Consider the following 27,676-nt stretch of genomic DNA (forward strand, 5'->3'; position numbering starts at 1 on the left):
GATTGATCTGTGGGCAAAAGATTAAATCTTCCCGTACTCGCTGAAGGCTTGCTTGGTGCTTTAGAAATAAATGCAGACTCTCACTAGCAAGTGAGCAGTCTAGGATCTAGATCTCGAGCATTTAAAACAGCCAAATCTCTAACCCTGACAGTGCGTTGGAGCCTCTGGGGTCTGAACATAAATGCAGTTATTTGGACTCATCCCTGGCTGATTCCAGGAAGCTTTTTCTTACCCATTTTTTGATCTTATTTCAAGGTTTCCAGCTCACCTTATACCTTGGCATAGAGAACCAAAGGGCCTAACTGAGTTCTGCTTTGGTGCTGGAGGAAGAGAAATGCTGTCTCTGAGCTGCTGAAGTCTGCTGTGTATGTTGAAATTTCCAAGCCCAGTTCAGTTCCAATGTAACTCCCTTCAGGTCATGTAAAAACAGACACTATTCCTTGTTTAAGCCAGATACGGAGGCTTTCCAGGTTGCTTGGCTCCTGTTTCTTGCCTTGTAGTCCCTATTCCTCCTATATGCTTTCCAAGTGAAAAACAGCTTGAATTGTTTTTCAGTTCAGCTCATGCCAAATGGCCGTTTAGGGTGAGTGGATGACCTGTACGTTATTCTCTGAGTTGGGCCAGGAGAATCCATGGAGAGATACAGGATTAATTATAAGCGGGATACCATAAAAAGAGGATGTCAGTATTAGTAGGATGGATATTAGTGTCCCAGCAATTTCCAACATAACTACCGCACTGCTGCTATTTTTTAGTAGACAGCCCTTAAAAATGTCCAGATCTTTCAGGCTGCCATCTAATAGTAGCCTTAAAATAATTTAATCGCAGAAATCTAGAGAGCAAATATTTGCCTCCCTGCCTTTCAGAGATTTAATTCCACTGGCCTTCAACTAGTCATGTCACAGCCTGCTGCCCACAGCCTCTGATGGAAGAAATCTGCATTTAGTAACATAAATACGGGCTTGTTTATCTCAAACCCAAGTCAAGGTGAGCTTGTCGTATAAAGAGCCGCCTTTCCTTTAAGCACCAGTCTGTCTGTCAAGTCCTCCGAGAATGAAGTCCCTGGCCCTGCTTTTCCTGCTGTCTGGTGTGTGGGTGGTGGTGACCCCCCTCGGCACCCCCTGGACTGGTAACACCATGCCTAACTAATGTTTGCCTCTCCTCTCAGCAGGTGCAGCCAGCGCTGCGCTCTCACCCCGGGCCGTATGGGGCCTTCGCAGCATGATCAAATGCACCTTGCCGGACAGCTATCCCCTGCTGGAATTTGGTGACTATGGCTGCTACTGCGGCTTGGGAGGCAGCGGGACGCCAGTGGATGAGCTTGACAGGTTTCTAAGACTGCTTTTACAAACTTCTTTCCTTGCTTGTGCGTTCATGGTTCTGCACGCCAGCTGCCTCTCAGCTGGCCCTGCCTATCGTAAAACTCTCTGGCTGCTGCGAATGAAGTTTTCTCTCAAAGACTGATTCAAGGAAAAAGGATGTGTCGTATCACGCCTTTGATGCCTTGTTACTAAGATAAAATATAATTCCAACAACTCTGTTTTCTCTTCTGCGGCAGCTAGACTGCACTCGTTCCAGCATCTTTTTTTTTTGCAGCAGTGCTGTGCCAGCAGCCCGGACACAGCTCTGCACACACTGCCCATCAACACGTGCAGGGCTGAGCTGCAAAATGCTCAGAAGTGGCCTGGGCAGTTTAGCGATGACACGAGATGATAGCTGAGATGCAGTGAATTGTGTCAGCCCTTAGCTCTTCAGCTACCAGGCACTGATGGGGTGCTAGGGTAAATGCTGTCTTCTGTTTTCCTTGTGCCCAACAGACAACGCTGTGAGGATGCTCCAGTAAGTACGTGTGTACCAGACACCTCTTGCACCATTAGCTGACAGATCCATGTCCCTTTGAGGTCCCTCATGTCTGCCCTCTTATCAATGGGTATCTTTTTTGTTTTGTTTTGTTTTGTTCAGTGCCTTGTCAAAGCAATACTAGCATATTTACATGTCTTACAGGTCAGCCAAGTTTGCATTTCTGGTATTTTCTGACCTTTTCCTCCTTGTTTGGCAGGTGCTGTCAAGCACATGATCACTGCTACTCACAGGCAGAGAAACTAGATTCATGCAGATTCCTCATCGACAACCCCTACACAGAGTGGTACAGCTTCACCTGCTCTAACAAGCAGATTACATGTGAAAGTGCGTACACTTCCACATCGCTCTGCTTCAAACGTCACTCCACCCTCTCTTCTGATCGAATGGGGCTGCGTCACGCTCCGTGCTTCTTTGGCAGGAAGGCGCAGTGCGAGTCCCGGCTGGGGGGTGGTTGTTAGAAATAGGGCACCTCACACGGGCACCCGTGTGGATATTCTCCATATCGTACACAATTTAGAGTTTATGAAGATAATACGGTATCACAGGACCTACGGAAGCCTGTCCCTTCTTCGGGGGATTATGTCCCTGTGGTGCTTTTCTTGGAGTCCCTTTAATGGTGGTATTTAAGGGGTCAGCATGCTTACTGGGGAGTGTCGCACAGCTTCTGCTGGACATCTCTAATGTAACAGCAGAGCTTTTACAGGGCTCTGGAACACAGAGAAACAGCAGACAGGCTGGCAAACAGACCTGCAGGGAAGGCAGGAAGGAACAAGATGGCTGGGCCAGAGCAGACCATTGCTGCAGGCTCTGACTGCTCCTGCTCTCTCCTGCAGAGAAGAACGACGACTGCGAGATGTTCATCTGCAACTGCGACCGCACCGCGGCCATGTGCTTCGCCAAGGCGCCCTACAACCCGCAGCACGACAGGCTGGACACCAAGAAATACTGCAAATAGCGCTCGGCCCGCGGCGCCTCAGGGCGGCAGCAGGCGCGCGCCCGCCGCTCACTAATAAAGAATCGCCTTGCAACGACCCGCCGCCGCGCGCCTCTTCCCGCCGCGGACGGCTCGCGGGCGGGCGGAGAGGCGGGAACGGGCCGCCCCTGCGCGCGCAGCGCCACGACAGACCCCCATGGCGGCGCGCGGCGCCTCCGCCACCGCGTCCTTTGATTGGAGCAGCCCCGCCCCGCCCCGCCCCGCCCTCCCCTCCCCTCAGGCAGCGCGCGGCGCGAAGGTGGTGCGAGGCCGGTGGTGCTCGCTCTCTGCTGCTCGCTCTCTGCGGGGTCTCCTCCCCGCGGCCGTCCCGGCCCCGCCGACTTCCCGGCGAGCGCGGAGGGCAGGCGTTGTCGCTCCTGGGGCTGCCCGCGGTGCTGCTGCCTCTTTCGTGGGTGCGTATCCCTCGAGGTTCGGCTGCGTGAGGGGCCTGAGGCGTTTGTCTGGCTCTTACCTGCTGCCAGAGACCCGTATGTGCTTACCCTGGGGAGGCCTTCTGCCTAGCTTTGTGTCAGGAGCTGTGGGTAACCTTGGCCTGGAAGTCAGGGGAGGGCAGGGAGCCCCTCTGAGGAACACTATCTGCCCCAGTTTTCCTATCCTAACAAGGTCCTGTGACAGAGCTTCTGACCAGACTTGGTGCTGTCATGCTGCAGAGGCAGCGTTACTGGCAGAGGCTCTCAGGAGGGTGTTGGTGAGCTCCAGTGGCAGGGGCTGCTCCTGTCCCTGATCGTTGATAGGGCAGAAGGAAGGCCCCAATTCTTCACCAGAAAATAGCTCTCTTGCCTTCACCAGCTGGCGGAGAGCATGCGGCCTGACCATGCTTGGTCTTTGGTCAGATACAGAATCATAGAATGGTTTGGGTTGGAAGGCAGCTTCAAAGCCCATCCAGTCCAACCCCCCTGCAAGGAGCAGGGACATCCCCAACCAGATCAGGTTGCTCAGAGCCTCATCCAACATGGCCTTGAACGTTTCCAGGGATGGGGCTTCCACCACCTCTCTGGGCAACCTATTCCAGTGTTCTGTAACTCGCATCGTAAAAAAATTTTTCCTAATATCTAATCTAAATCTACCCCCCTCTATTTTAAAACGATTACTCCTTGTTCTATCGCAACAGGCCCTACTGAACAGCCTCTCCCTGTCTTTCTTGTAGGCCCCCTTGAGGTACTGGAAGGCCGCTATCAGGTCTCCCCGGAGCCTCCCCTTCTCCAGGCTGAACGGCCCCAACTCTCTCAGCCTGTCCTCGTAAGAGATGTGCTCCAGCACATCTTCGTGGCCCTCCTCTGGACCTTCTCCAACTGGTCCATGTCCTTTTTGTGTTGGGGGCTCCAGAACTGGACACAGATTCTTTTGCCATGCTGGTCTGTATTTCTGTTCCAAGAGCAGAAATGGTGCCTGAAAGAGAAGGTGTCCCTGTGCTCAGCAAGCATGAGAGCTCTGGAGCCCTGCACAACACCGCAGCCATGGCAGCTGGCATGTGAGATGCTGGTGGCTCTATGGGCTTGCATTGCAGAAGTGAAGTCTCAGCATCTTATATTCCTTTTCTCTATTGTAGTTTTCTAAGCCAAGATTTTTCAGGCTCTGCAGGGAGAGTTGAATTACTCTAACTGGAGGGGCATTGCAGAGATGAGAAAGAAAGTACGCCAGCTGAGACGAGACACGCAGAGAGCAAACAACTATGCTTGTGGTAATGGCCATGTTTCAGTTTCCATTTGGGCCTGGAGAGCAATACTGGACACTTGTACTGTTGCTCTTGCTCTCAGGCTCAGCTTTTCTTCTTCTCTACCACTATCTAGTTAGTGATGCAGAAGGGGAAAAAAGTGCAGAATATGGTAACTGGGTATCTTTCCGATGTGGAAAGGGAGAGGACAGGGAGCTGCACACAGAATTGCAGTTATCTGTATCTGGAAGAATGGTTTTAGACCCCAGCAGGCTTGATTCTGCCTTTCACCTTCCTCAGGCGGTTTTGTTCATTCAGCAAAGATCTCAGGGAGAACAGTGATACCATCTCTTTCATTCTTTTTCTCAGTAGACCTCAGAATACCTTACAAAAAGGCATGGGCCGCTGTCTATTACGTTATGGAAAACAGATGCAGAGAGGCGCAGTGGCTTTCTGAGTGTCACAGTGTGACTTCTGGATTGATCGAAGGACTGAGAATTCACTCTGGTCTCATCCTTCCAAGCCTAGTGCCCTGTCCCCTGGGCATCACTGCCCAAAGTTTTCCTCTTTGCTTTGAATCTGCTGTGCACCTGTTGGCTATCCTGCTGCCTCTGGGGTTGGCTGCCCCAGAAAATAAGAGACATAAAGAATATGCATCTTTCGGAGCAGAAATGTCTGTTAGCATAAATGGGGAACATTTCTGAGCAATTAATATTGCATTTCAAAAGCACCTTTTACTGCCAGAGTGTTCCATGGACAAGATACAGAAAACAACACGTTCAGTGAAGGGTATTGCAAACCCTTCCCATTTATTAAAAAAATATTACTTTGACTTTATTTTCAGAGTGAGAACTTACTGCTGTTGAAGTCAGTATTGAAACTTCCACAAGTTAGGAGAGGAACTGAGGTCCCTCTTTGATATTTGCTGCTCTGGCTCCAAGCTGAATGCCTGATTTTTGTTTTCCAGGCCATATAGTGGGTATATATGGCACGTACAGAAGTTAGACAATTACTGACTGTTCCTGCAGTTTGGTGTCACTGGGGGCGAGACCCTTTTGGAGCGATAAATCAGATCCTGTGTGGTTTGTATGCTAGCTGTTGCAGATCTGGTTTTCCCTGCTTCTCCTCTCTGTGGACTATGGAAGGTCCCTCCCCAGTGCCTCGGCTGGCCCAGCTCCTGTGGTGTGCATCCTTGTGGTGCCCAAATGTGAGGAACCGCACTACTTACGCTGTGTGCACAACACCAGTGATGTCCTGCAGCCCACCACGCTGTGGTTTGGGAATAGCCAGCCCTGTTAGGCATGGAGAAGTCTGTGATGTGCAGAAATTCTGTAGAGCCAGTCATTCTGCTCTGCCGGTATCAGCTGAAATAGCCAGCTATTAAAGAGAGCGCTACACAGACTGCTGTGCATTGGGTCTGCGTGGCTGGGCCTACTGATGGGATGCTAAGGTTCTTGCTGTTGGCATAGGAATGGAGACCAATTTATGTTTCTTAGGTCACCCACTCTTATCCTGTTCCATTGTGGAGAGTGGTCCTTGGAAAGACAGAGGCAGTATGGAGATCTGAACAAGGCTCGGAATACTTTTTTTCATGGTAATTTTGAGAGACCAGCAACTGTTTATTGAGGACTGGAAGGCAAAAACTTTACTCAGCTTGTCTCTGACACTTTCAGTGACTTTCTGGTCTGTGTTAGGCTCATGTCTACTAAAACATGCCTGGCAGAACTTGCTCCCAGAGCCAGACACTGTTTTGCCACCTGGAGAGAAAAGAGCAGGTTCAATAGCACTGTATACAAACACGGTGTTTCTGCTGCGGCTGTTTGTACAGCAGTTATTTGCAGTACGGAGGACAGCATGCAATTTATCCTAGCTTCATAGACGGGAGAGGTGTTTTTGAGATAACATTTAGAGAACTGAATATAGGTGGAGAGTATTATGAGTGAGGGAGCAGAAGTAATGGCTTGCAACAGTGCATACAAGGATGGGTCTCTAACCTGACTTCTAGGTGGGAGGGCTTGCTGAGCAGATGCTTAGATGCTCAGCTCTCTGTGCCCCATTGAGTTGAACTGCGTCCTTCTGCTTAGAAATAACCAAAATGTTCAGTTGATTTAATTTCTCTGTCATGAATCCTTACCTCCTGGAACTGCCGTTGTCTTGTGGCGGTGAGGATGAGGTGAACTCATGGGCTGTTTGTTCCCTGTACTTTAGCCTGGCACTAGCACGTGTTTCCCTCTCACCATATCTGCGTGGGGAAGGTGGGTAAAAGGCTGTGAGGAGGAACTTCTGCTTGCTTCTCCAGTACACCGGGCAGTAGTGGTGCTGCAGGGACCAGCAGGACAACTGCTGCTGACTCCAGTTCTCCTGCATCCCAATGGCATGTGCCGAAAAAGGAGGGCAAGGCTGGCTCTGTCCGTGATGGGTAGCTATACCTCCTTCCCTGTAAAGTGGTTGAGATGATTAATCTGCTAAACGCTGTGTTCGAGCACTGTCTTGTTTTTGTAACTGTGAAGTAATGGTATTGCGGGTTGGGTAACAGCATAAGAGTATTTAGTAGACTACTTCAGCAGAGGGTTAGGATGCAGTAAGCTGGAGAGGGAAAGGCCCTGCAGTGGTACCGAGTTCTGGTCACTGGAGGGTGCTGGGGGAGGAGTGGTTCATCCCCTGCCTTTCTGAAGTGCCTCTTCTGCCTTGCTTGCAGCTCCCAAATGTGTTTCAACATGGGAACTGCAGAAGGAGCTCAGGGAAAGCACCAGAAAAGTGCCTGGCTTTCTGTGGTCTTTTTTAGAAGATAGTACCCCAGATCAACTCTTTTGCTGCTGGATACTTCAATAACTTATTTCCTGGATTTTTTGGGGTGGTTTTCATGAGCCATGAACTCCATGTTTTATCACCCTCTTTATAACAAGCTTTCCTCTTTGATCAGCTCTTCACAGCTCCAAATTTCTCTCTGATTGAAAGAGCCGATCACCATAAATCTGGCAGAGCTTTAGGAATTGTCCTCAACCCATTTGGCACTTTGCAGCTCCATAAATGGAGCTTATTATTCCCCTTCATGCTAAGCTGTAAAAATGTATCAAAAAGCATTTGCTTCTTGTCTCAGCCGCAATGCCATTTTCCCCAAGCAACAAAGGGACTTATCTTAGTGAGAAGGCAGCCTTAATCCCACTTGTGTGATAGCCTCAGTTTCCTGAGGATCCTCCAGCTTTCATCGCCTGCAGGCACAGCTTCTTTATTGTAGTAGTAGGGACGAGGAACCTCGCTGCAGCCGTGGTCAGTGCTGTGCACAGACACGAGAGTCAGTTGTTAAACCTAGCTCAGTTCTGTCATGCCAAGTGCTAAATAGGGGAGGATCGTAATCTGATTTTTGTCATATGCCACCTGCTTGAGTGAGGAGCCAAGCACTGCAGCCCTCCCATGAGGAGCGATTTGTGTCAGATTATGAACTCTGGGGCACAGATTGAGTTGTTGCAGATATTGTCTTTAGCTTTACAGAGTCCAGTTGGATTTTCTTCTCCTTTGCCCTTACCAATGTGAAGATGTGGGATCACACTGTAAATCTGGGTGCAGCATGTGTCTAAATCTTTCTATACTTTTTTTTTTTTGCAAAAGTCATCTGATAAAGGAATATCAGAATGTCCCAGAAATCCTCTTTTATTAGCAAAAAGGCACCATTTCTGTTTTGCATATGCTGAAGCTGCATATGTTGTCTGAGTCTCAGCAAGGGCAAGCAGCACTTAGTCATTCACTCAAAACTGCTCTCGGGTAGTGTGTAAAAGTCACAGCCATCTATTGTGAGGCCATCTAACACAAAATGCTTTTTCCTCTTTTTTCCCTGCTCCTCCCTTTATTTTTAGCTTTAGTAATTGTTACCTGCTTGCCTAACAATACCCACAGGGTGAGTGGGTATGAATTTTTTATTGTCCATCTCTGTCTCCTGCATGATTTCCTGGGTCTACCAGGACCTGGGTGCAGAGGTGAGAGGGCACTTAGCTGTGCAGCCCCTGGTGGGGACCCCTGCAGTTAGAAAAGCTCACAGAACTGATATGATAGGGAGAAAAGGATTAATGGACTCCTTCATGGTGTTATTTCAAATGCATCATCCAGCTCTTTTTTTTAAGGCTCCAAACAAATCGAAGATGTTTAACAGCCCATGTTCCAGAATTTCCTGTCCCTACAGAAAGAAAGCATTGGCCAGGAGGAATCTGGCATCTGAAAGATATTTTCACAGTATCTATCAGTGATGAAAATGGCCAGACCAGCAGGACTGGAGAGGCAAAGTCCTCTATCGTAAATGTATTCTCTCACCACTATTATCTTTTCTGTAATCTAAAACCGCAATTGCTAAGGCCAAGTTAATTCAAATCTCAAAAACCCTGCACTGAGACACCGTAGAGGATGGGTATAGTGATAAGAACTCTGACTTTAGGCATTTGCCTGAGACCCTCCTTGTTCCTTTCCCATTGACTCCAGGCAGCCTCCTAGAACTGTTGCTTTCAGTTGCTGTTTACCTGGGGCTGCCCTAGGACAGGTTCTGTGAGAGGAGGACTCCATCTGTCCTGCCTAAGCCACAGGTTTTGAATGAATAGACTGAGGAAACCAGTAAGTTGGCACTGGTTTTATTTTTTTTTTCTCTATTCGCAGCTGCAAAGACTGGGAAAGGGCGACATCCAAGGCAATCAAGGGGAAGAAGCACACTCCAGAAGGTGGACTTAGTCACCTTCACTCCAAGGTTCCTGAACCTCCCAAGTTCACCATGCCTAGGAGCTTTGGTCCTTTTCCAGAAGTCATGAATAAGCAGGTTTGTCAGTAGGAGCAATTTGACTGTAAGATGTGGGAGGCTGCGCTTGTACCATACCCACCAGGCACAAGTGCTCCAGGCCATCTGCAGTCTCTGCTGCCCTCACTGGAGCACAACATGTGAAATATCTTTCTTAGGCTGCAGGACTCAATTACAAAGTTTGCTCTAAGAATTTGCCCAGAAACAAAGACAGGATTTGCCAAATAGGAAGTAGCTTTTATTTGCTTTGGGTATCTCCAACTTCAGAGAAGCGGGAGGAAAATCCATTACAAGGCACTCTCACTCAGCTCCTCTATCCAAACCTCAGGAGCTTGTCCTAGAAAGAACAGCTGTAAGAAAAAGGGAAGAGCAAAAACTGTTGATTCAACTAATTTCATGGTAAAAAACCTGTTCTTGTGCTGTTGTCTCTTGTGTAATTTTGCCACCCATAGGCGGACAGAGCTATGACTTCCAAGCCCTGATCTGAAATTCTGGTGGACTGGTCTAACAACGGTGAGCCAGAAAAGGTAGGAGAGGATTGAATCATGTGGAGGATAAGGCTGGCTTCAAGTAGACTAGGTAGATAGAAAGGATCTGCGTTTCCTTCCTGGTGATGGAGGAGGAGAACACTGCTCAGGATCTGTAACACACTTTTTCTGTTAGTTTCAGCCAGTAACAGGAAGATTACCATGTTTTTGTTTTGTCTTTTGGGAATAATATTTCTCTCCCTTTTAAACCCTCCTCCCTTGCAAATTCTGCATAGGCTGAGAGAATAAAGCTGAACGCTAGGTCAGTTCTTCTACGGAGTTTGTTGTTTTCCCACAGCATGGCTAATTTGCATCCTATAGTGCTCAACCCCGGAGCATTCTGTAACTCCCCCCGGGCTGGTAACTACATCAGTAAGCTGAGAAATGCACACTTCTCAGGACAGGTCTTTGCTAGCTAACTGCAATGACATAGCTGTCTTCTGATAGCTGTGATCTCTCTGCGTTGCATCTTCCCACAGAAATAGTCCCCAGGGAGTGACAGGGGAAGGTGTCAATCAGCATTAGAGTGATGCGGATCTGGCTTTTAGTCTAGGAACTGTAGGCTTTCTCTGGCATTTCTCAATTGAGCAAACTTACTTCTCAGTGGTGTCTTGGGGAACATGTTAAGAGGTAAAGTGCTCTGATCCTGCTTTAAAATAAGTCAATTTTAGTAGTGCTGGATCAGCTTAGCAGGAAAAAAATAAAAAGAGAAACTCCTTTGGCTCAGCCTCATATATTTGTTGTATATATGCTTGTTAACATATCGTAACAGAGCATGCACAGGAAATTTACTGTAATGTTCATTTACTTTAAGTCATTGTTCTAGTGACTTCAAAGTATATAGTGTAATCAGTGTAGGGTCAGGGTAAGGCGAGTCATTTATTAGTGATACTGAAGAGACACCAACTCCTCTCCCACAGGCTCAGCTGCTGAACTGGAGAAGAGGCAGGGATAGATGTGGGAGGTTTGGTTACCTGTCACATTGCTAACGCCAAGTCCTCACTGGAAATGTTTTCTTGTTTTAGACTTCTTCGCAACACTCCCACTTCTCAAAATGCTAGCTCTACTGGCACTAAACCTGCAGCCTCTGTTTTCAACACACCTATGTCATGAAAGTTTCAGTGTGGCGCAGAAGATGACACGGATAATGAGAAAGCCAGCCCCAGCTCCTCTGCTAAGGAGGTATACATGGAAAAACCTTTGGGAATAAACACTCTGTGCAAGCTTCCTGGCTGTGTGTGGAGACTCTGCTATGCCTTAGTAATTTCTGCAAAAGCTTTGGTTAGCAGGACAGCTGTACTATGCTAAAGATGGAGTGACATCGGTGAGATTTCTTCACCACCAAACAGCAAATACCTAACTTGCTGGAAAGTGGGATCTCCGTTAAATGAGAGCAGAATTTAGGTAGGGGTCCTGAACTTACCTTGCTTGGCTTCTAAGTGAAGGTGTCTCTCCTCTGACCCATAATAGCCAAATCTTGAAATGCAGTAAGTATCTTAATTCCCTCTACCTTCCGAAGAAATTGTGTGCTTAAGTATCCCTTAGATTCTGTGCTTTACTTGTTCCTGCCTGGCATGGATTTGAATCAACAACAAGGCAAAAGAAGAACTTTGCATCACATGGTCAGTTGTCCTTGCTTTGCTACCTGACCTTTCAGCAGATGACTCTGGCATCCTTGCTTCCAACTGCTTGTTACAGTTCTTGTCAAAATATGAATACAGGACCAGTTATGTGGTGAGTAGGACTGGAGCATTTGGAAGCCCCCGACAATTAATCTCCCTCATAGCCAGAAGGGGAGCAGTAGATTCATGCAGAGGGTCGGGTCAAAAATTTAGTGTTCTAGTCTGGGCAAGATTCTGTCTTTCACTCCATAAATGGTTTAATATGGCTTATGTTACCACCCTAAGGATCAAAAAAAAAAAAAAATGGTTACCCAGTAGTGATGGATCTCCTGTTAGGAGTGTGGAAAATTACATCTATTAATAGCTTGAGATTACCTCCTGAGGGAGACCTATTGTACAGATTTAATTGTATTCCTCTCTTAATTCATCAGCTGTTAGTAATTACATCCTTCATTTTTGCAATGGAAAAAATGAATCTAAACTGGCTATTGAGACTGTACTTAAATAAATCATACGAGGGAGAGGAAATTACAATGCAAATAGTATCAGTCTTGTAAACAATTTTAATTCAATACTTAGCTGCTCATTAATTAAAAATAACATCTTCAAAAAATGCATTCTGGAAAATGTAGCAGCCACACTGAAAGCAGGGCTGGTCAGATTAGCTTAAAGTAACTCCTGACATCTCAACAATATATAATTTTTAAAGGGTTCAGATAGTAAGCACTTTAGCTTGTCAACTGACAGTTGAGAGAAATGCTGACTTCCCCTCCTTGCTGGAAGATGTCAGCCTTGTAGTCTGTGCTTTCAAATAATCTCTTATGAGAGCAGTATTATTGTTCAGCTTCTATTTTGAGCTGTGGGGTTTTTTGTTGTTTTTTTTCAAATGGCAACTGCAGTTCTTCTTGCCTCCTTTTTCTGTTTGCACACTCCACAGTTGCCCGCTAGTGGTACTGGATCCTCCAGCAGATACCATGGTTTTCCACATCGCCCTCCTGTACTATAGCCTTAAGTTACGCAGTCAAAATCCCTGTCCCTCCTTCTTCTCTGGGGACAATTATAAGAAAGGTATTTTGTTCTCGGACATGGTAGTCTGATTGTCCTGTCCCAGTGAATGAAAAGAAAAGGCACTGTTTACAATGACAAGATAACGCAGAAAAGTACTTTTTTCATCATCACCCTGTTTACTGGTAAGTGGAGATGCTTTCAATGGAGAAAACTGGTCAGGTCGACATGTGCGAGGCTTGCTGCCCTCTCCTGGTGTCATCAGGAGCCATGCACTGGATCTCCCAGCTGCCTCTTAAACTGAGGCGTCCCTTTTTGAGACGATGAATCCTGCAGGAGTGGAGGAAGAAGCTGCTTTATAGATAGAATTGATTATTTTAAACAGCAGTGTTTCCATTAGGATTAGCTGAATCAATTCACCCAGGCACGTCTTTTGACTTGCAAAGGCAACAGTGTTGATCAGGTTCTCTGAATCTGCAGATGATCCCCTGTAGTTTTCTGATTGTAACAAATGGATTGGAACTCAACACTCCTGAGTTTTCTGGCTACTCTTGCCCAGTTTTCTGAGAGTGTTAGCCATTTATGATAACAGGAAATGGCACCATGGCCCACCAGAACATACCAGTTACAGGTGAAAATTTACAGCTGCGTTTTGGTGCACATTGTGGGAACATATTTTTAGTCAGCACATCTCAGTCTCAGCATTTAATGGCAACCCGTCTTCTTGCCCTCTAAGTGACTCACCTCATAGAAATATTTTTACTCCTGATAGCTATTGAAGCTCATCTTGTTGGGTCATGTGCAACAATCAAAGGCAGCAGCTCTCCGCAGCGAGAATTCAGTTTTAAGGATGCAAAGTGATCTAATCTTGTGGGCCCAATGTTAAGGATTGCAATTGGCAGGTTCTTCTCCCGGGCAGCGAGAGCAAACCTGTAACCAGAGTATACCTGCAGGAATACCAGATGACAAAATTATTGGCAGCTTAGGCAAAACAAGAGCTACAGAAAGCAGTAAGGAAAATAAAATAGTTGCTATTGGGGGTGGGAAAAGGGACTGTATGTACACGCTGTGTTAGGCAACTGCACTTCATGCAGGTAGAAATTTTCTTCATTCAGGGGTGCACAGAAAAGAGCAGCTTTTAACCTCTGTCAGTGAAGGCTTTGCAGTTTCGTAGAAACTGAATCTTTGTAGTACATTGAAGGGAAATGCCCTTGTCTTTTAGTAAATCTCTGCAGCAGTTTCTACTTCGATGGTTCTCACATGGCCCAGATTAGGTAGTACAAGAATGAACCTAAGGCACTTCAATCATTCCTGTACAAAGGATTATAAGCTTAAGAACTGCAAGCTCCAGGAATTTGTCTCCAGTATCTGAACCCAAAAGAATCACAATCAGGCAGCCTTTTTAAAAATCTCGTTCTGGGAGGCATTAGAGTAGGTTTTATTAATGTAATAGAACTTGTTCCTGGAAAAATTTCTCTTGTATACAGTCTAATCCAGAAGCTTTCACGGGTTAAACAACAAGGGTTTCTAAACTACCGTACCTTATAGATAAGAGGCTAATGGAGGAAACACATTGTGATACAAAGGACAGTCCTAAGCAGCAAGCAGAGATATTTCTGCTCTCCTCTTGAGAATTTAATTAGGAATTTGAAGTCCTAAAATCTGGTATTTCACACAGTGTGCCATGAGGCCTAGAAAGCTGCCAAAGGCTAAAATATTCAAGCAAAAAAAATGTGGGGTGGTGATCTCTGCAGGACTGAATTGTATCGAGTATCTTGGCTTTATGGGGAACTGTGAACCTAGAACGCAGGGATGGAGGAGGCAGCAGAGAGAGATCTGAAAGTGTGAATGGAGTTATTTATAGCAGCATGAAATAGACTGGCAATAGAGTGACAGGGAAACACAAACAGGCTAACTGAGGCCAGATTCCAACCACAGTAAAAATAAAGTACAAAGATGCTCTGGAGAGGCTGTTGTGATTCCCAAGCAATTTGGAGTCCTAAACTGTGGGAGCACGATTGTTGCAGGCAGAGCAGCACAGACAATAGGAATGCAGTGTGAGAGGAAGACCTACTTACCTGCATAGAGGATCCTGCCACCAGCATGGAGTCCGATTCTGCCAGGCGTTGGTGCACAAAATTTACTTTTTCCCGGCTCACCGTGTCTCCAAAGAACGTCACATCGGGCTTCAGGATTCCACCACATTTATGGCAGGCTGGGACTTGGAAATTACGCACCTGCTCATCTGTGAGGAAGACATCCCCATCCGGAGCCACACCAAATGCTTCAGCTTTCCAGGTGGGATTCAGAGCTTCAAAGTGCTCCTGAAGCTCAGAGCGTGAGATTTGGTTTCCACAGGCCAGGCAGAAAACCCTGAAATTCAGAGCAAAGTCTTAACGGAGAGTTTAATGTCAGCTGAAGTCTGGAGTCTGTAACTTGTTCCTTAGAAGGCCTGGAAGGTCTGTTGTCATTACCCACGTTTATGTACCAAACAGTACAGTTTAAGGGGCTGTCTTTCTGCCTCCGATTGTTGCTTTGTAGGAATGTTCTAGAGGAAGCGCTTCCTATGGTGCATCCTCTCTCCCAGTTCAGACTGTGCTTTTGCATCTGGAAACTGTAGGTGATCACAGCCAGACTGGTGGCCCTAGTCCACTCACCCGGTGCGTTTCTGGTACTGTCTATTCACTGTGCTCAGCCCTGGATAATCCTTGCATCCTCAGGACCCCCTTGTCCTCTTCACTAAGAGGATGTTTGCCGTAGCAAAGAAAGGGGAAGATCTAACTGATGCAGGCTCCAAGGGAAATGATGCAAGTAATGCTCAAAAAGATGGAATGTTGTTCACATTTCTTAAGTACTTTACTGTGAACAGCACTGTTTTGTGTTCTTTTTCTCCACCCTAGCCCAACAACAGCTCTGAGCATGTCATCTCCAGGAACAACAACATTTTGCCTCCTTTCTCAGCAGCTAACGTTGCACCTGTTTGTCAGTCACTCTGAACGAGAGACCGGAGGATTAACCATCCTCCCTTTGCCAACAGAGAGTACCTGTGCGTGCAGCCGTGCAATTCTGTCATGCGCTGGCTCCCAGCTTTGGTGTGAAGGGCATCCACATTCTGAGTCACCAGCCAGTGCAGCTTTCCCAGCTTCTCCCAGTCTCTTAGTACAAGGTGTGCTGTGTTTGGCTGGTGGGAGGAGAACTGGGGCCAGCCCACAAAGTTCCTTGCCCAGTACCGCTGCCGGGCACTGGCACTACGAACGAACTCGGCATGCTGGACGGGCCGTCTGTCTGTCCTGGCGTAGAGCCCGACACCTTCAGAGCGGTAATCTGGGATCCCTGATTCAGTGGAGATTCCAGCTCCAGTCATTACAAACAGCCTCTTGGAGTTGGAAACAAAGTGCTGCAGCTCCTCTACTTCCACAGGATCTGGGGGAAGACAGGCTGGCACGAAAGCCAGGTTTGGAGAGGGCCTGGATACAGAATGGGATCTGAAATGATGGAATCTGACGGCTCTGCAAACTCCTGACAGCTTCCTGGCAGAGAACATGTTCAGCTAAAAGCCAAGAACAGAACACATGGCAGGTAAAAGAAAGCGAAGAGCGTGTTCTTAATTCTGTTTTCTTTGGATTCTCTGGAAAAATGATGCTGATAAGTATTCCTTGGGTTTTTTTTTTGTTTTCTTTTTAGTGAAGAAACAAATTATTTTGGAAACATTAAACCCCACCATCTGAGGACAGCATTCATATGTCCCTTTCACAGAGGGCAACACTGAGGACTGCTCAAGGTACAAGGACAAAGTTAGCACACCTGACCAGCAGGATTCCTGCTCTCCTATTCTGATGGGAAGGACGGCTGCCTAAGAGGACTTCTAAAGAGCCCAGAAAGACCTGAGCATGCAGAGTCTTTCCCAGGTAAGTGCAACAGGGCAGAGAAGAAATGGCAGGGAGGCCAAGCACCCCCACCCTAGAGACACTGTACAGCTGGTGTGTCTGTTTCCTCCCCAGAAGGCTCTTGCTCTGTTTTCTTTAACATTCTGCCTGCTCCTAATCAGGCCTTTGTTTACCCCATCCTTTGCATGTGTTGTGGGAAGGGAGAGAATAACAGCCTTGAAATGTTGCTCTTTTGAGACAAAGGCCTTGACTGGAGTTACTCCTGTTTTGTTTTTATGAAGGTCTGGTGCAGAACAGACCTTGAAGTGGGACCGAAGATGATTAGGACACTACCTAAATGCCTCTGGCACCTCCTGTTTTGTGGGTGCCACCTCCCCAGAGTCAGTGGAGAGGTGGAGGGGTACTGCTTTGCTTCCCCAGCAGGAACAGGGGCTTTGCTGAGAGAGAAGGGATCACCCAAATGTGGGAGGGGCAGAAACAATGCCTGGCAGGTAGGAATGGGAGAGATATCCTGCTTTAAGGGAGGAGCAGCATGCGCTGCTGGGGACGGGCAGGATAGCTTTGCTGACAAGTAGCCTGGAATTGTGTGCAGGACCCTGTTGTGACAGGAGTGGATTGTTTTGGACCTTGGTTTTGTTTGGTGTTTCTAGCAGTCTGTAGTTCTCCCCTCTCCATTTCACTATTTTTACAACTATTTTTTTTCTGGGCTTCTCTGTGGTTTTGCATACAAGGTACAAAAAGTTTTGAAAGAAACAGTACCAAGAACTGACTGTCTGGTACTTTTCCCCTCCCACCATCTCCCTTAGCAAGGGGGCTCGTATGAGATTTGGAAGATGGAGGGAGGACTTTAACTGATAAAAGGGGATGTCTTTAAAGAGTGATTGCAATAGGCCCCAGATAGTCTGGTGCTCAAAGCCTGCTTGGTAATGCGCGACACCTGGACGCAGATTCATGCCCACTCACACTTCTGCCCTCACCACCAGGAATTACTGGGAGGACGCTTAAGGGGCTGGGTCTCACTGGGAATCTCAGCTGCTGGAGCAGATCCCTTTCAGGTATTGCAGGCAGCGGTTTGAGGGAGGGCTCTGCAGCTTGTTAGCTGTCGAATGGTTAATGCAGGTGGGCAGGTTCATAAATGCTGCTTACAGGAAACTTGCAGTGCCTGTGGGATCTGTGGTGGCTCTGAGACAGTCAGAGGTATTCAAGCAGTTTACTTTTCTAAAAGGCTGGCACCTAGCTACTTTTTTGATCTGTGCTTTAGAGCCTGGATGGTTTTTACACTCCTGCTGTGTCTAAATCGCTTTGCCTGAAGTTCCCAGACCCTCTAAAGTACCAGTTCTTACAGTAAACGGAGCAATATTTAAAACTCTGGGTGTTCAGCTGTAAGTGTCATACTAAACTGATGCTAGTGGCAAAGAGCAGACTTGTCTCAGTTAATCTCCAGCTCTCAAGGCTTTGCTTCATCATCAGTTGAGTTACAGGGGAGACTGGACTTCCTCCATAGTCCTGAATTATTTTTTAAATCCAAATAGGGGATTCTGTTCACAATGTTTTTTGCCTTGTTTTGTTGTTTAGCAGGAGTTTTGGTGGGCCTTCCTTCTGAAGAGGTTTAATTTTCCATATAAATGAATTAGGAGGGAGAAAGTTTCCCAATAAACTTGCTTTGAGAATAACTTCTCTTACAATGCTCCCCAAAGGCTGTTAAGCTAGTTTAACAGTGTTTAAATTAACTGATGAAAATTCTCCGTTCCTGTCCCTTATCATCAAAAGATCTCTCAGAAGGAAATGTTCTGAGGGGAAATGAAATGGAGTTGGCCTAAAAAAGAGAGAAAGCCCAGCAGCAAAAATAAGATACATTTGAGAGCTGCTGTGAAGCCTGTGAGTAGGACAGTGTAGGAGAGAAACCTACGAAGGACAGAGTATGTCCTGTGAAAGGCAAAGCTGCTTTTAAAATCAAAGTGCTCAGATTAAAAACTAACAACTACTATAAAAAGTTAAACTCTTTTAAACATACCTATCGAGATCTGAGGCCAGCGATTGCTTCTAATGCGCATCCGAGATGCTCCACAGAAAGAGATCGGACAAGCTCAAGGTAGAAGATAAGCAGGTTTCTGCAAATGGTTACGGGCCGGAAATTCGGAGGGACACCGAACGTCACCCGAGTTCTTTTGCTGCAGTAATGACGGGGGAGGGTAACGGCCAAACCGAACACATCTAGTGAAATAAGAGCGACAGGGTGAATAACGCCGGGGGACTCACCTTGCATGCCGCTGCCGTGCCCCACCGCGGAAGGACAGGGCCGGCCTGCCGGGAGAGGAGTTGTCTGGGAAATGTAGTTCTCAAAGAACCTCAGCCCTAACCGCAGAGACTACAATTCCCATGCTGCCGGCGGGGTACGGGACGGGACCCGAGTTCCTGGCACCTGGTGAAGTCAAATTGAAAACACAAATTGCTTCATAGCAGCCCTCAAGGAAACGTACAAGAATAAAATCAGATTTGATTTGATACAAGTGATAGCTTTGATAAAATGCATTGTAGGTGCTTGTCCGTGTGAAAGCATGCATTTTCTTTTTCCTGATGCTAACAAGTTTTAGGCTTAAAATGCGACTAAACAAATAATTGAAGAAAAAAAATCCACAGAGAACTGTTAAAGACATCTCTTCTAGCTGAGGAATTCCCTGAGATGTAAGTTGTGGGAGGCTATGGGAGTACCCTGCACTGGTACATTCGCTCTGTTCTGACTGGGTCCCAGCAGAGATGGACCCGTCTGGCAGTCCTGATGTTCGTAGTCGAGCGCATCTGGGATGACAGGAAAAACGTTTGGCAGAAAGACGTGGGAAGGGCCTGTGGCAACAAGGGTGTACAGATAATGGAAATCTGGTCCATTGTGCTGCAGTTAGCGTGGCTAGGCCAACCCCAGAGGTCAGCATGGGACAAGGGGTGTCTGCATGAAAAATGAGGGGGCGGTTGTTTTGTTGGCCTGTCTCGCAGGGGGTAGCCAGCCACCCTGGGCCACTTCAGGATTAAATTCTCTGCCACCGACGGGCTTGTTCGGGTCGTGCAGTTCATCAGCTCCCTCCAGGGCTGTCAGCTGCCTTACCCGCTGTCGCTTTGGATTCCTGCACGCTAGCAGCCTGCTGCTAGATGCTCACCTATCTTACACACAATGGGCTCTTTCTAATAATTGCGGCCGTTTTCAAACGCATTCTCCAGGTAGCTCTTGCTAATTGGTTCAAAACGTTGCAGGGATTTTTATTCCGTTTTTCTTGCCTTTCACAGTTATTTCCAAGCCCAGAAGAGCCCGAGCTGCTGTGCAGCAGCGTGTCATTTTGGCGTCACAAGGAGGAAGCTCATCCCGCTTGCTCGGTGCGCGGTGCCAGTGCCGCCCCAGTGCCCTGCGGGGCACGACCCCCTTTTTGGCAATTTCGTGAGTTTTAAGAGTTTAAACGTGTTTTCAAAGCGTTGACTGCTGCCTTTCCTTTGTTGCCACCGAGATGGTGAGTGCAGCCCGTGCCCCGCAAAGCCCCCGGGGCCGGAAAACGGCGATTTTGGCCAACCCCCTCGGCAGTGGGGCAGCCCCTTCGCTGGCGCTCATTACCATAGCGGCCTCCCGGCACCCCCCGCGTGCCCCGCCGCCGCGCCGCCGTGGCCCCCGCCCGTTAAATCCCCCTCCCCGCCGCCGCCGGCGGGAGCGCGGGCTGTGTGCGGGAGGCGCGCGGGGGCGCGGGCTGGCGGGGCGCGCGGGGGCGCGCCGGCGCGCTCTGACCAAGCGGCGGGGCGGCGGCGGGGGGGGCCGGGAGGGCGGGGAGGGGTGATAGCTTTGCGCAGTGGCAGTATCGTAGTCAATGAGGTTAATCCGAGGCGCGATTATTGCTAATTGAAAACTTTTCCCAATACCCCGCCATGACGACTTGAAATATAGTCGGCATCGGCAATTTTTGAGAGCCTCTTCGGAGGCTGGTTTCACGTGGTTAAATAATAGAAAATGAAAAAATCGAGAAGTATGGGTGTGAGACGCTTCAGCTTACGACATTTTGGGGAGGGCCGGGGCTCACGGCCGGCTGGGGCTGGTCGGGGCCGGCTGGGGTACGCACCGCCCGAGGGGGTCCCAAGGCTGGGCTCCCCGGGCTCATTCAGCGGGGACCTGCCCGCGTGACGTCACGCCTACTTTGCATACTCCTTCCCAGCAAGCTGCGCGGCCGCCGCGCCGCTCCGCACGGCGCGGGTGGGAAAAACGGGGAGGCCACGCTCCCGGTGCTGGTGCCCGGAGCGCGGCGGCGATGGGGATCGGTGCCGGGGGAAGCGGAAGGGGCAGCGGGGGCCAGGCGGCAGCGCTCACTCTGAGCTCGGTGGCGGCCCCGGGGCGAGGGCCGGCGGCGGCGGGAGGAATGGGTCAGCTTTGCGCAGTGGCAGTATCGTAGCCAATGAGGTTAATCCGAGGCGCGATTATTGCTAATTGAAAACTTTTCCCAATACCCCGCCATGACGACTTGAAATATAGTCGGCATTGGCAATTTTTGACAGTCTCTACGGAGACTGAATTTCGGTGTTAAAAATAGAGAAACAGCGAAAGCAGGGGCTGGAAAAAGGGAGGTACAGTGGCTGTATATAGACGGGGCTTTATAGTGACAGCGTTTTGACCGGACTGGGGGGGTTTATTATCTAGAGATGCAAACGCTTTTGTTCTCCCTCATCGCTGCCAATGCCTTGCCCCTGCCAAAACCACGCTTTAATAAATTGAGGGCACGTTTACATAAAAAGCTTGATTTTTTTTGCTTTTTTTTTCTTTCAGAGCTGCTGAAGGTGAAATTGGTCTGAGAAAATGGAAGTGGAGGGACTAGGGTATGGGAGAAGCGTTTCTCCTGTAGCTCTTGCTGAGGACGATCCCTCGAGGAGCACGACCTCTCAGAAGGTAGCTTAGGCAGCGAGGAGGGGTTTGGCATTTCTGGAGCAAGTGAGGGGGGAGTGAAAGCTGGAATTGTGTTTGGCTCCAGAACTGCTCCAAAACCTATTAGGGAACAGCTTTCCGTGCATGGTACTGTAACCTATGCTTTGTATGGGTTTGTCAATGTATATCCATTGGCATCACTTGCTTAGGAAAAAGAAAGGCTCCTTATTGTCACTGAAATCAAAAACCTTTACTCTGGAAAAAGTAGCTGCTGAGTTTGTAAAATCCTATTATATAAATAAACCCCACCCATTTCTAAGTTGCAGCTGTTGTCTTATTTAATACCTAAGCAGACCCTGTGGAGGGAGACTGGTGACTATTGCACACCAGCTCCCCGCTCTGAGTCTCCCCTGGAGCTGGAAGCAGCTGCCCTCTGACACTTGGTGTGAATTAGATGTGGCTTATGCTGCTGACTGGTTACCTCTGTGTGGTCGTGTGTGCCATCCGGATGCTCGCGTCCTGCCTGTATGACCCTGAGCCTGGCAGCAGTTTTAAACTACAACTAGGCAGAGTAGAAAACTTAGCAGTGAACATTAACCTTCCCTCTTTATCAGGTTTATTTGTAACGTTCAGCTATGCTGGGATTATCATACACAACAGTGACCAAAGAGTGACAGTGAAACCCCATAGATTGCATTTGTCCCCCTGTTTGCGCTTCATTGCTAGCAACATAATTTGAAGTAAAAATCTGAAGCGTTGGGATGCCATTTGTTACCTTTTGGCCAAATAAGCCACGCTTATGAATATCAAAGGCATATGTGGCTTACGGTGAGTAAAATGCTTCATGTAGTTGCTTGATTCATATAAACTCTGTTGATAAGTATTGGTTTTATCACTAGGATTGTGTTGTTGGGTTTTTTTTGTCTGTTCTGCCAAAACTGTCTGTGATAATACACTGCTCTGGTGCTTTCATTCTGCATTGCAAAGTCATGTCCTACGTATTATGCTAGAAACCAAGTTTTTTTGTTTTTCTGTAATAGATCCTTTCAACAAGTATGAAGTTGGATCTTGAGTGTTGAGATTTACTGCCATTGCATTAAGCCTAAGGCTCTGCCTGAAATTCTTTCATGCATTCACAAGCTACATCCCCTTGCATGATGTCCATGTGGCACAGCACAGAGGATCCACGCTCCAATGAAGTCATTGTCATCGCTCTGCAGTTTCATGTCACTCTCTGGAAAGTGCACAGGTAAGCTCTAAACATGCCTTACAAGTCAGCATAGCTTCATATCTGTTCTTATCTGACATGGATTGTCTGCTGTAAATAACGGTGCTTTTCATAGGGAGTATTATGAAATGAGCTTGGATCGCTCCTCTGTTCAGCAGCCGGTCTGAGATTACAGCCCTGATTGGGATGGGTGGACAGGTAATCCATCCTGTCTCTGAGCGTCAAGTGCGCAGAGGTCAGTGGGTTAAGCAACCCTTCTGTGGAGCTGGTCCGTAACTGGTAAACGATGCTTTGACAAGAGGGAAAGATGCCTTGAGCAAGTACTCTGAACACGCGGGCTGTGTGGAGCCAGGAAGTCCTGAAGTCCAAAATTAGGTTGATATTGACTCACTGTCTGACTTTATTTCCAGTTCCCAGCCCTATTTCCCATCTCTAAATGGGCGTCATAACTTCTTGTCACACCTTCTGTTGAAAGATAAGTCATAATGTGTCTTTGCCATAGGGCACAACATAAGAGGAAGCCCCGTGTATTTCTCTGATGCACTACCTGCCTTCATCCCCCAGTGCTTCCCACCCAGCACCAGTTATGAGTATGGAGCTGCTCTCCGCGTGACTTCCCCCTCAGCCCCGCCAGCAGCCTCTGAGCACGCTATGGGGTATGCTGCTCTGGTGGGAAGAGTTTGCTGGAAGTGGCCATCCCTGGGGAACTGCAGCTGCTTACACCAGCAGCTGCATAAGAATGGTGCTTGAGCAGCAAGCAGGAGTTCGTGAGTCAGTGAGAGTTTCAGAGGCAGAGAGCAGGTAGATGATGAGAAAACAGGAGTTCCAGGGTGTCAGGAAGGACAGGAGAGGGTGAACATCGTTTGTGTGAGTTTAGCTTGAGCCCACACCACTGAGTAGTTGTCTTAGCAGCTTGGGTTTTAAGTTGCCCTTACTCTTTAGGCTGTCAGGGGAGGGTTAAGGACTGGCAATTTTAAGTAAGAAATGTTAGTGTATGAAGAAGAATTCAGTTATGAACAGCACCTGGCTATGAGGAGTGTGGTGAGAATAAGTTTGCTTTTAAAAGCCATGTTACTACAGGAGACTACTCACGTGACAGCCCTGCCTTTCCACCTCCCTGAGCCTTTCGTAGCAGCAGCCATAGACTGAGCAGCTTGGACACAACCTATTTCTTGCGAGTGCAACCCTACTTGGTGTTATGACACATCTTAACTTCAGCCTTGAGACAGAATAGAAACTGCTTTCTAGATTTGCACTCACTTCCAGACTCCCAAAGGACACTGTAAGAAGCTGAAGATAGAAATTGCGTACCAGGCTACAATATGAACAGAGCACAGCAGGCACTTTATTTATTCAGAGGTAAAAATACAACCCAAGTCAAGACAGATGCCTGTCACGTGCTGCTAGAAGAAACATACAGATTCCAGGAAAAGACATGTTTCTGGTGACCTTAGGTCCACTATGCTACCAGCAGATGCTAATGGTTTATGTTGCTCCACCTGGGGAGACACATCCTGAAGTCGTCACTGTACAGCCAGTGATAGGTTTTGAGAAAATGTAGTAGCCCCTTCAAAGAACGTTTTAAATTTTGCTCAGGGACCAGCAAAGGAGGTGTCAGGTGAGATCCTTGGCATTGACGGTGAAGCACATGGTTAAAGTCTTTGCTTATATTTGTATTGTACTTAGGTAAGGATGTCATTTTCTGAGAAGTCCTGGATTTGGAGTAAAACCTGGAATGAATTTCCTGGAGGCTGTTGATTATTTGCAGGCCTTGGTGGGAACTAGGGAGGGGGTATTTCCATGCCCCCCTAGTGATTGTTCTCATTATAGCATGTCTTAACACAGGAAATAACGATGTCTGTTGAATTGTGCTAGCTGGGGAAACTGGGTGTGTTTGTGCCTAGAGAGTGAAAAACAAAGCATCAGAGATTGCTAGCAGCTGACCTCATGTTCTCTGTTTTTATGAAAATGCAATCCCGTAATCTAGGCTAGACAACAGGACATGTGCTGTTCAGCTCTGAGAACATTCTCTGACTCGGTAGTAATTTTGTAAAGAAAAGTGCTACAGGAGTCATGTTTCCTGGATCCTTCGCTGTTCCCACACTGACAGTTTTCGGTGTATCTCTCTCCCGATTAGGAGTGGAACACTTGGACTGAGCAACTGTTTTTCCTGCCATGTTGGCTTGGCCGGAGTGCGATGGTAGGGTAAACACTGGGTCTGCTGAGGGTGGAGCTGCTCTGTGGTTGTGGCAAGGCTGAGGACTTTGCTGCCTTGGAGCGTGGTTTGGTAGCGGTTTGAAAGGAAAAATAAGTGGGAAATGGTGGTTCAAGACACACTATCACATGAGAAATCCAGGAGGGCTGTTAGGGGTTTAACAGAGCAAAGGAGAAGTGGTTGGTGGCTTTCATTTATGGTGGGAACAGCTTGAGGAAAACTGTTCAGGGTAGGTTTCACCTGCCCGGGCTTTCCTGCGGAGCGGGTAAATCACCTGGGGCTCAGAAGGGTGCATTTGCTAGGGAGTTTTTGGGGCGTGGAGCGGCGCTGCGCAGGGCTCCTCCCGGGCTGCAGCACCCCAGCCGAGCCTGGCGCGACCGCATCGCTGCCCTCGGCGGGACGTTGCCCTGGGGAGGGTCCTGCTGCTCGAGCCCCTGAGACCGCGTTTTGCGTTGCGTTCCTGGCCGGGCACCGGCAGCCTCGGCCGCGCGTGGGGTCGCAGTCCGGCGGCTCCTTGCGGCGGGGCAGGCTTTGCCCCGGGGACGCCGTTTCCCAGGCCTCTTTTCCACCCCGGGGGCTGCGCGCCGGTGCCGCTGAAGGCGGCCAGCCCCGCCCGGGGCCGGGGAGCCGAGCTCCCCCCAACTTCTCCCTGCCCGGCGGGCTGCCGGCTCCAGCTGCCGCCGGCAGGGGGCGGCGCGGCGGGGACGCGCGCAGGCCGCGGGCGCGCGCGGGGGCGGGGCGGGAAAGTTGCGAGTCGCCGAGGCGGGCGGCGGCGGCGGCACCGGCGGCGAGGCGGGCACGGCGGCACCATGGACGACTTGGGTGAGTTCCGAGCCTCGCGTACTCTCCGTGGCGGGGGGCTCCGCGCCCCGGGCGGCTCCCGCCGCCCGCCCGGGCCGCGTTAAGCCCCTCGGCGCCGGCTCCGCGCCGCGGGGCTGGGGCCGGGCCTGCCGGCGCCCGGGGACGTGTCGCTCCCCGCGGACCGCGCAGGCCCTCCCGGCTCGCCGCACCGCCCCCAGGCATCTCGGCTGGGCCGCCCTGGGGCCGCCGCCCCCGGGCCGGGCCGCCGCTGTCTGTCCCAGCTCTGCCCCGGCCGGGAAAGGCGCCTTTCGATCCCCGGGAGCAGCGTGGAGCGTGGTCGGGTTTCAGCAGGCACCTCCTCGCCTGCCGCTACCTCTCGAGCCCATTCGTGGGCGAGACCTGTAACTTCGCGTGGGTATAGAGCGCTCGGGGGTGAGCGGAGCACAGCCCCTGCCCAACGTGCCACCGGGCTCAGAGCTCTTCCTTCCCCTCCCATGCCTTCTCCTAGGTGTGATGAAATCTTCCGAAACCGTGTAGCGGGAAAACGTCAGGCAGCTGGTCTCACTGGAAAGATCTAGAGAGTTCGAGTTCCTTTGGTACCAAGCCGGAAAGGGGGTGGATCTGCCAAAATCCCTTGTGCTCTGGGAGACATTAGGGTGACTGAGTTCTGCTTATGAAACTGATTAAATCAGACACTGGGGAGGGGCCGCAATCCGTTACTTCCATCCTACCTTTAATAGAAACCAGACGTTCTGTTAAGACATGCTCCAGGAAAATTGCAGTTTTATTACTGGACTTGGGAGCTAGCTTTACAGTGCTGGCATAAAGCTGGTGGTCACACCTTCAGAAAACAGACTCTGAATTGGGCTAATGATAAAACTTACTGGGCAAGGAGTCCATCAGCTGCATGGCTTCCTGGTGAAAGGTGCACCACAAAGGCTTCATTCTTAGAGAATGAAACCTCACCCTCTGCCCGGGTGAAGTAGCTGGTGGTGCAAACAGAATGAATTTCATCTGCAGCTTCTTCTCACAGTTACTGTTTCTTTAAGTGGAGACAGTTTTGTTTACCTTTTCTCCTATTCCTCAGTTTGGTTATCTCTTGGAGGTTTGGTGCAAGTTTCTAGCATGTTCAGGAATGCATTGCTAGTCAGAACAGGATTCACCTAGTCTGCATATTGACTTGCTGAGTGGCCCTTCAAGGTGAGCATACAGATAGCATTGTGTAAGGCCATTTTAGTGTCTCATCAACATGCTCTTTAAGGAACCATGGGAGCTGTACTGTGCCCACTGCAATTGTTGCATTACTTCAGCAGTGGTAGTGTGACTTTCCAGTTGTCCAAACAGGCTACTGCAGTTTCAACACATTTTTCTTTTCCTCTGTAGGAGGATTAGAGGTGAATTGCAAAGAAAGTCTGAAAAAGATCAGAATTTCTGTCTGTTTTGTTCTTCTGAGCTGCTAAGTGTATTGGCACAACCAAAAGTTGAAGCTCTGATCTGATTTTTAAACTAGAACTTTTTGTCTCAGCAATTTGATTTCATCAAGTCTTAATTACACCATGTCTTTCTCAATTTTTGTGCAGACTTTCAGATTGGACAAGGTCTGATTATCTAACAGTAAGCAGTTGAACAAAAAAGTGTGGCACTCTCTCTCTAAGCTTTTCTTTGGTATACAAAATTAACCATGGAAAGGCACACCAGCTATTTTCCCTCTGCAAATCATTGTTATCCCCAAAATTGCTCACTTATTTTTCTAAAGCCATTCACCTTGAGATGCATACATAAGGGGACAATGCTGTGCTGATACAAATCCCCTGAAATAAGTAAAAACTTTTGAACTGAAGTGAGAGTTGTTTGTTTTTCTTTCCTCATTATCTATGGGTGGATTATCTGAGTTGTGGATTAACTGTGCCATGGATACAGACGTCTGCACTGGCTCTGTCCCGAGTCAAGCTGGTCCGGCAGGACTTGTTGGTTCAGGCACAATGCCATGTGGACATAGCTGCACTGTTTCCAGGGCCAGTTTTGGCCCAAAAGTAGTTTAGTATTGAGGCTGAGCTAATACTCTTTGCAGGTTCAGAGTTGATGTAATGTAAAATCAGCTTAGAATTTCCACACCATGCTTCTGAATCTGGTGCAGAAATGACTAGTGACTGATGGACCTTGTTGGGCGTGAGGGAACATCTCACAGAACCCGTTTGCGTGTCTATTCTTAACT

At 48.6% G+C, this 27,676-nt stretch overlaps 3 protein-coding genes, 1 long non-coding RNA gene and 2 other non-coding genes across 8 annotated transcripts in view; 5 read left to right on the top strand and 1 right to left on the bottom strand.

Annotated features, from left to right (window-relative positions):
- The first annotated feature begins 1,053 nt into the window (after positions 1–1,053).
- PLA2G1B (phospholipase A2 group IB) lies at positions 1,054–2,818 on the top strand. Its single transcript, XM_010118316.1, has 4 exons — positions 1,054–1,087; positions 1,169–1,328; positions 2,060–2,187; positions 2,697–2,818. The coding sequence occupies exons 1-4, from the start codon at positions 1,054–1,056 to the stop codon at positions 2,816–2,818; spliced, it is 444 nt and encodes a 147-aa protein (XP_010116618.1).
- Positions 2,819–3,114: 296 nt separating this feature from the next.
- LOC147598619 (uncharacterized) lies at positions 3,115–13,291 on the top strand. The gene is made up of 5 exons (XR_015260446.1): positions 3,115–3,249; positions 9,153–9,309; positions 9,741–9,815; positions 10,841–12,780; positions 13,194–13,291. It is a non-coding gene; the product is annotated as an uncharacterized LOC147598619 (long non-coding RNA).
- Positions 13,225–18,625, bottom strand: SIRT4 (sirtuin 4). 2 transcript variants are annotated; one of them, XM_086761677.1, is made up of 4 exons: positions 18,344–18,625; positions 15,487–15,880; positions 14,521–14,815; positions 13,225–13,389 (listed from the first exon to the last, which is right to left on the bottom strand). In XM_086761677.1, exons 1-4 carry the CDS (start codon positions 18,381–18,383, stop codon positions 13,225–13,227), a joined length of 894 nt encoding a protein of 297 aa, XP_086617803.1. In that variant the 5' UTR covers positions 18,384–18,625. The 2 variants fall into 2 exon arrangements, with proteins under 2 accessions (XP_086617803.1, XP_086617802.1); XM_086761676.1 differs by having other exon boundaries at positions 15,487–15,992.
- A 1,520-nt stretch (positions 18,626–20,145) lies between these two features.
- LOC147598620 (U4 spliceosomal RNA) lies at positions 20,146–20,286 on the top strand. Its single transcript, XR_015260505.1, has one exon. It is a non-coding gene; the product is annotated as a U4 spliceosomal RNA (small nuclear RNA).
- A 438-nt stretch (positions 20,287–20,724) lies between these two features.
- On the top strand, positions 20,725–20,865 carry LOC147598621 (U4 spliceosomal RNA). The gene has a single exon (XR_015260504.1). It is a non-coding gene; the product is annotated as a U4 spliceosomal RNA (small nuclear RNA).
- Positions 20,866–22,340: 1,475 nt separating this feature from the next.
- PXN (paxillin) overlaps positions 22,341–27,676 on the top strand; it is a 50,218-nt gene continuing 44,882 nt past the window's right edge. The window contains exon 1 of one of the 2 annotated variants that reach the window (XM_086761530.1): positions 22,341–22,466. In XM_086761530.1, coding sequence (XP_086617656.1) covers positions 22,412–22,466 — 55 coding nt within the window. In that variant the 5' untranslated portion in view covers positions 22,341–22,411. The remainder of the gene's footprint in view (positions 22,467–27,676) is intronic. The other variant, XM_086761529.1, reaches the window with a different exon arrangement.

This window comes from Chlamydotis macqueenii, chromosome 17, assembly GCF_036417535.1.
Source record: "Chlamydotis macqueenii isolate bChlMac1 chromosome 17, bChlMac1.mat, whole genome shotgun sequence".
Lineage (NCBI taxonomy): Eukaryota > Metazoa > Chordata > Aves > Otidiformes > Otididae > Chlamydotis > Chlamydotis macqueenii.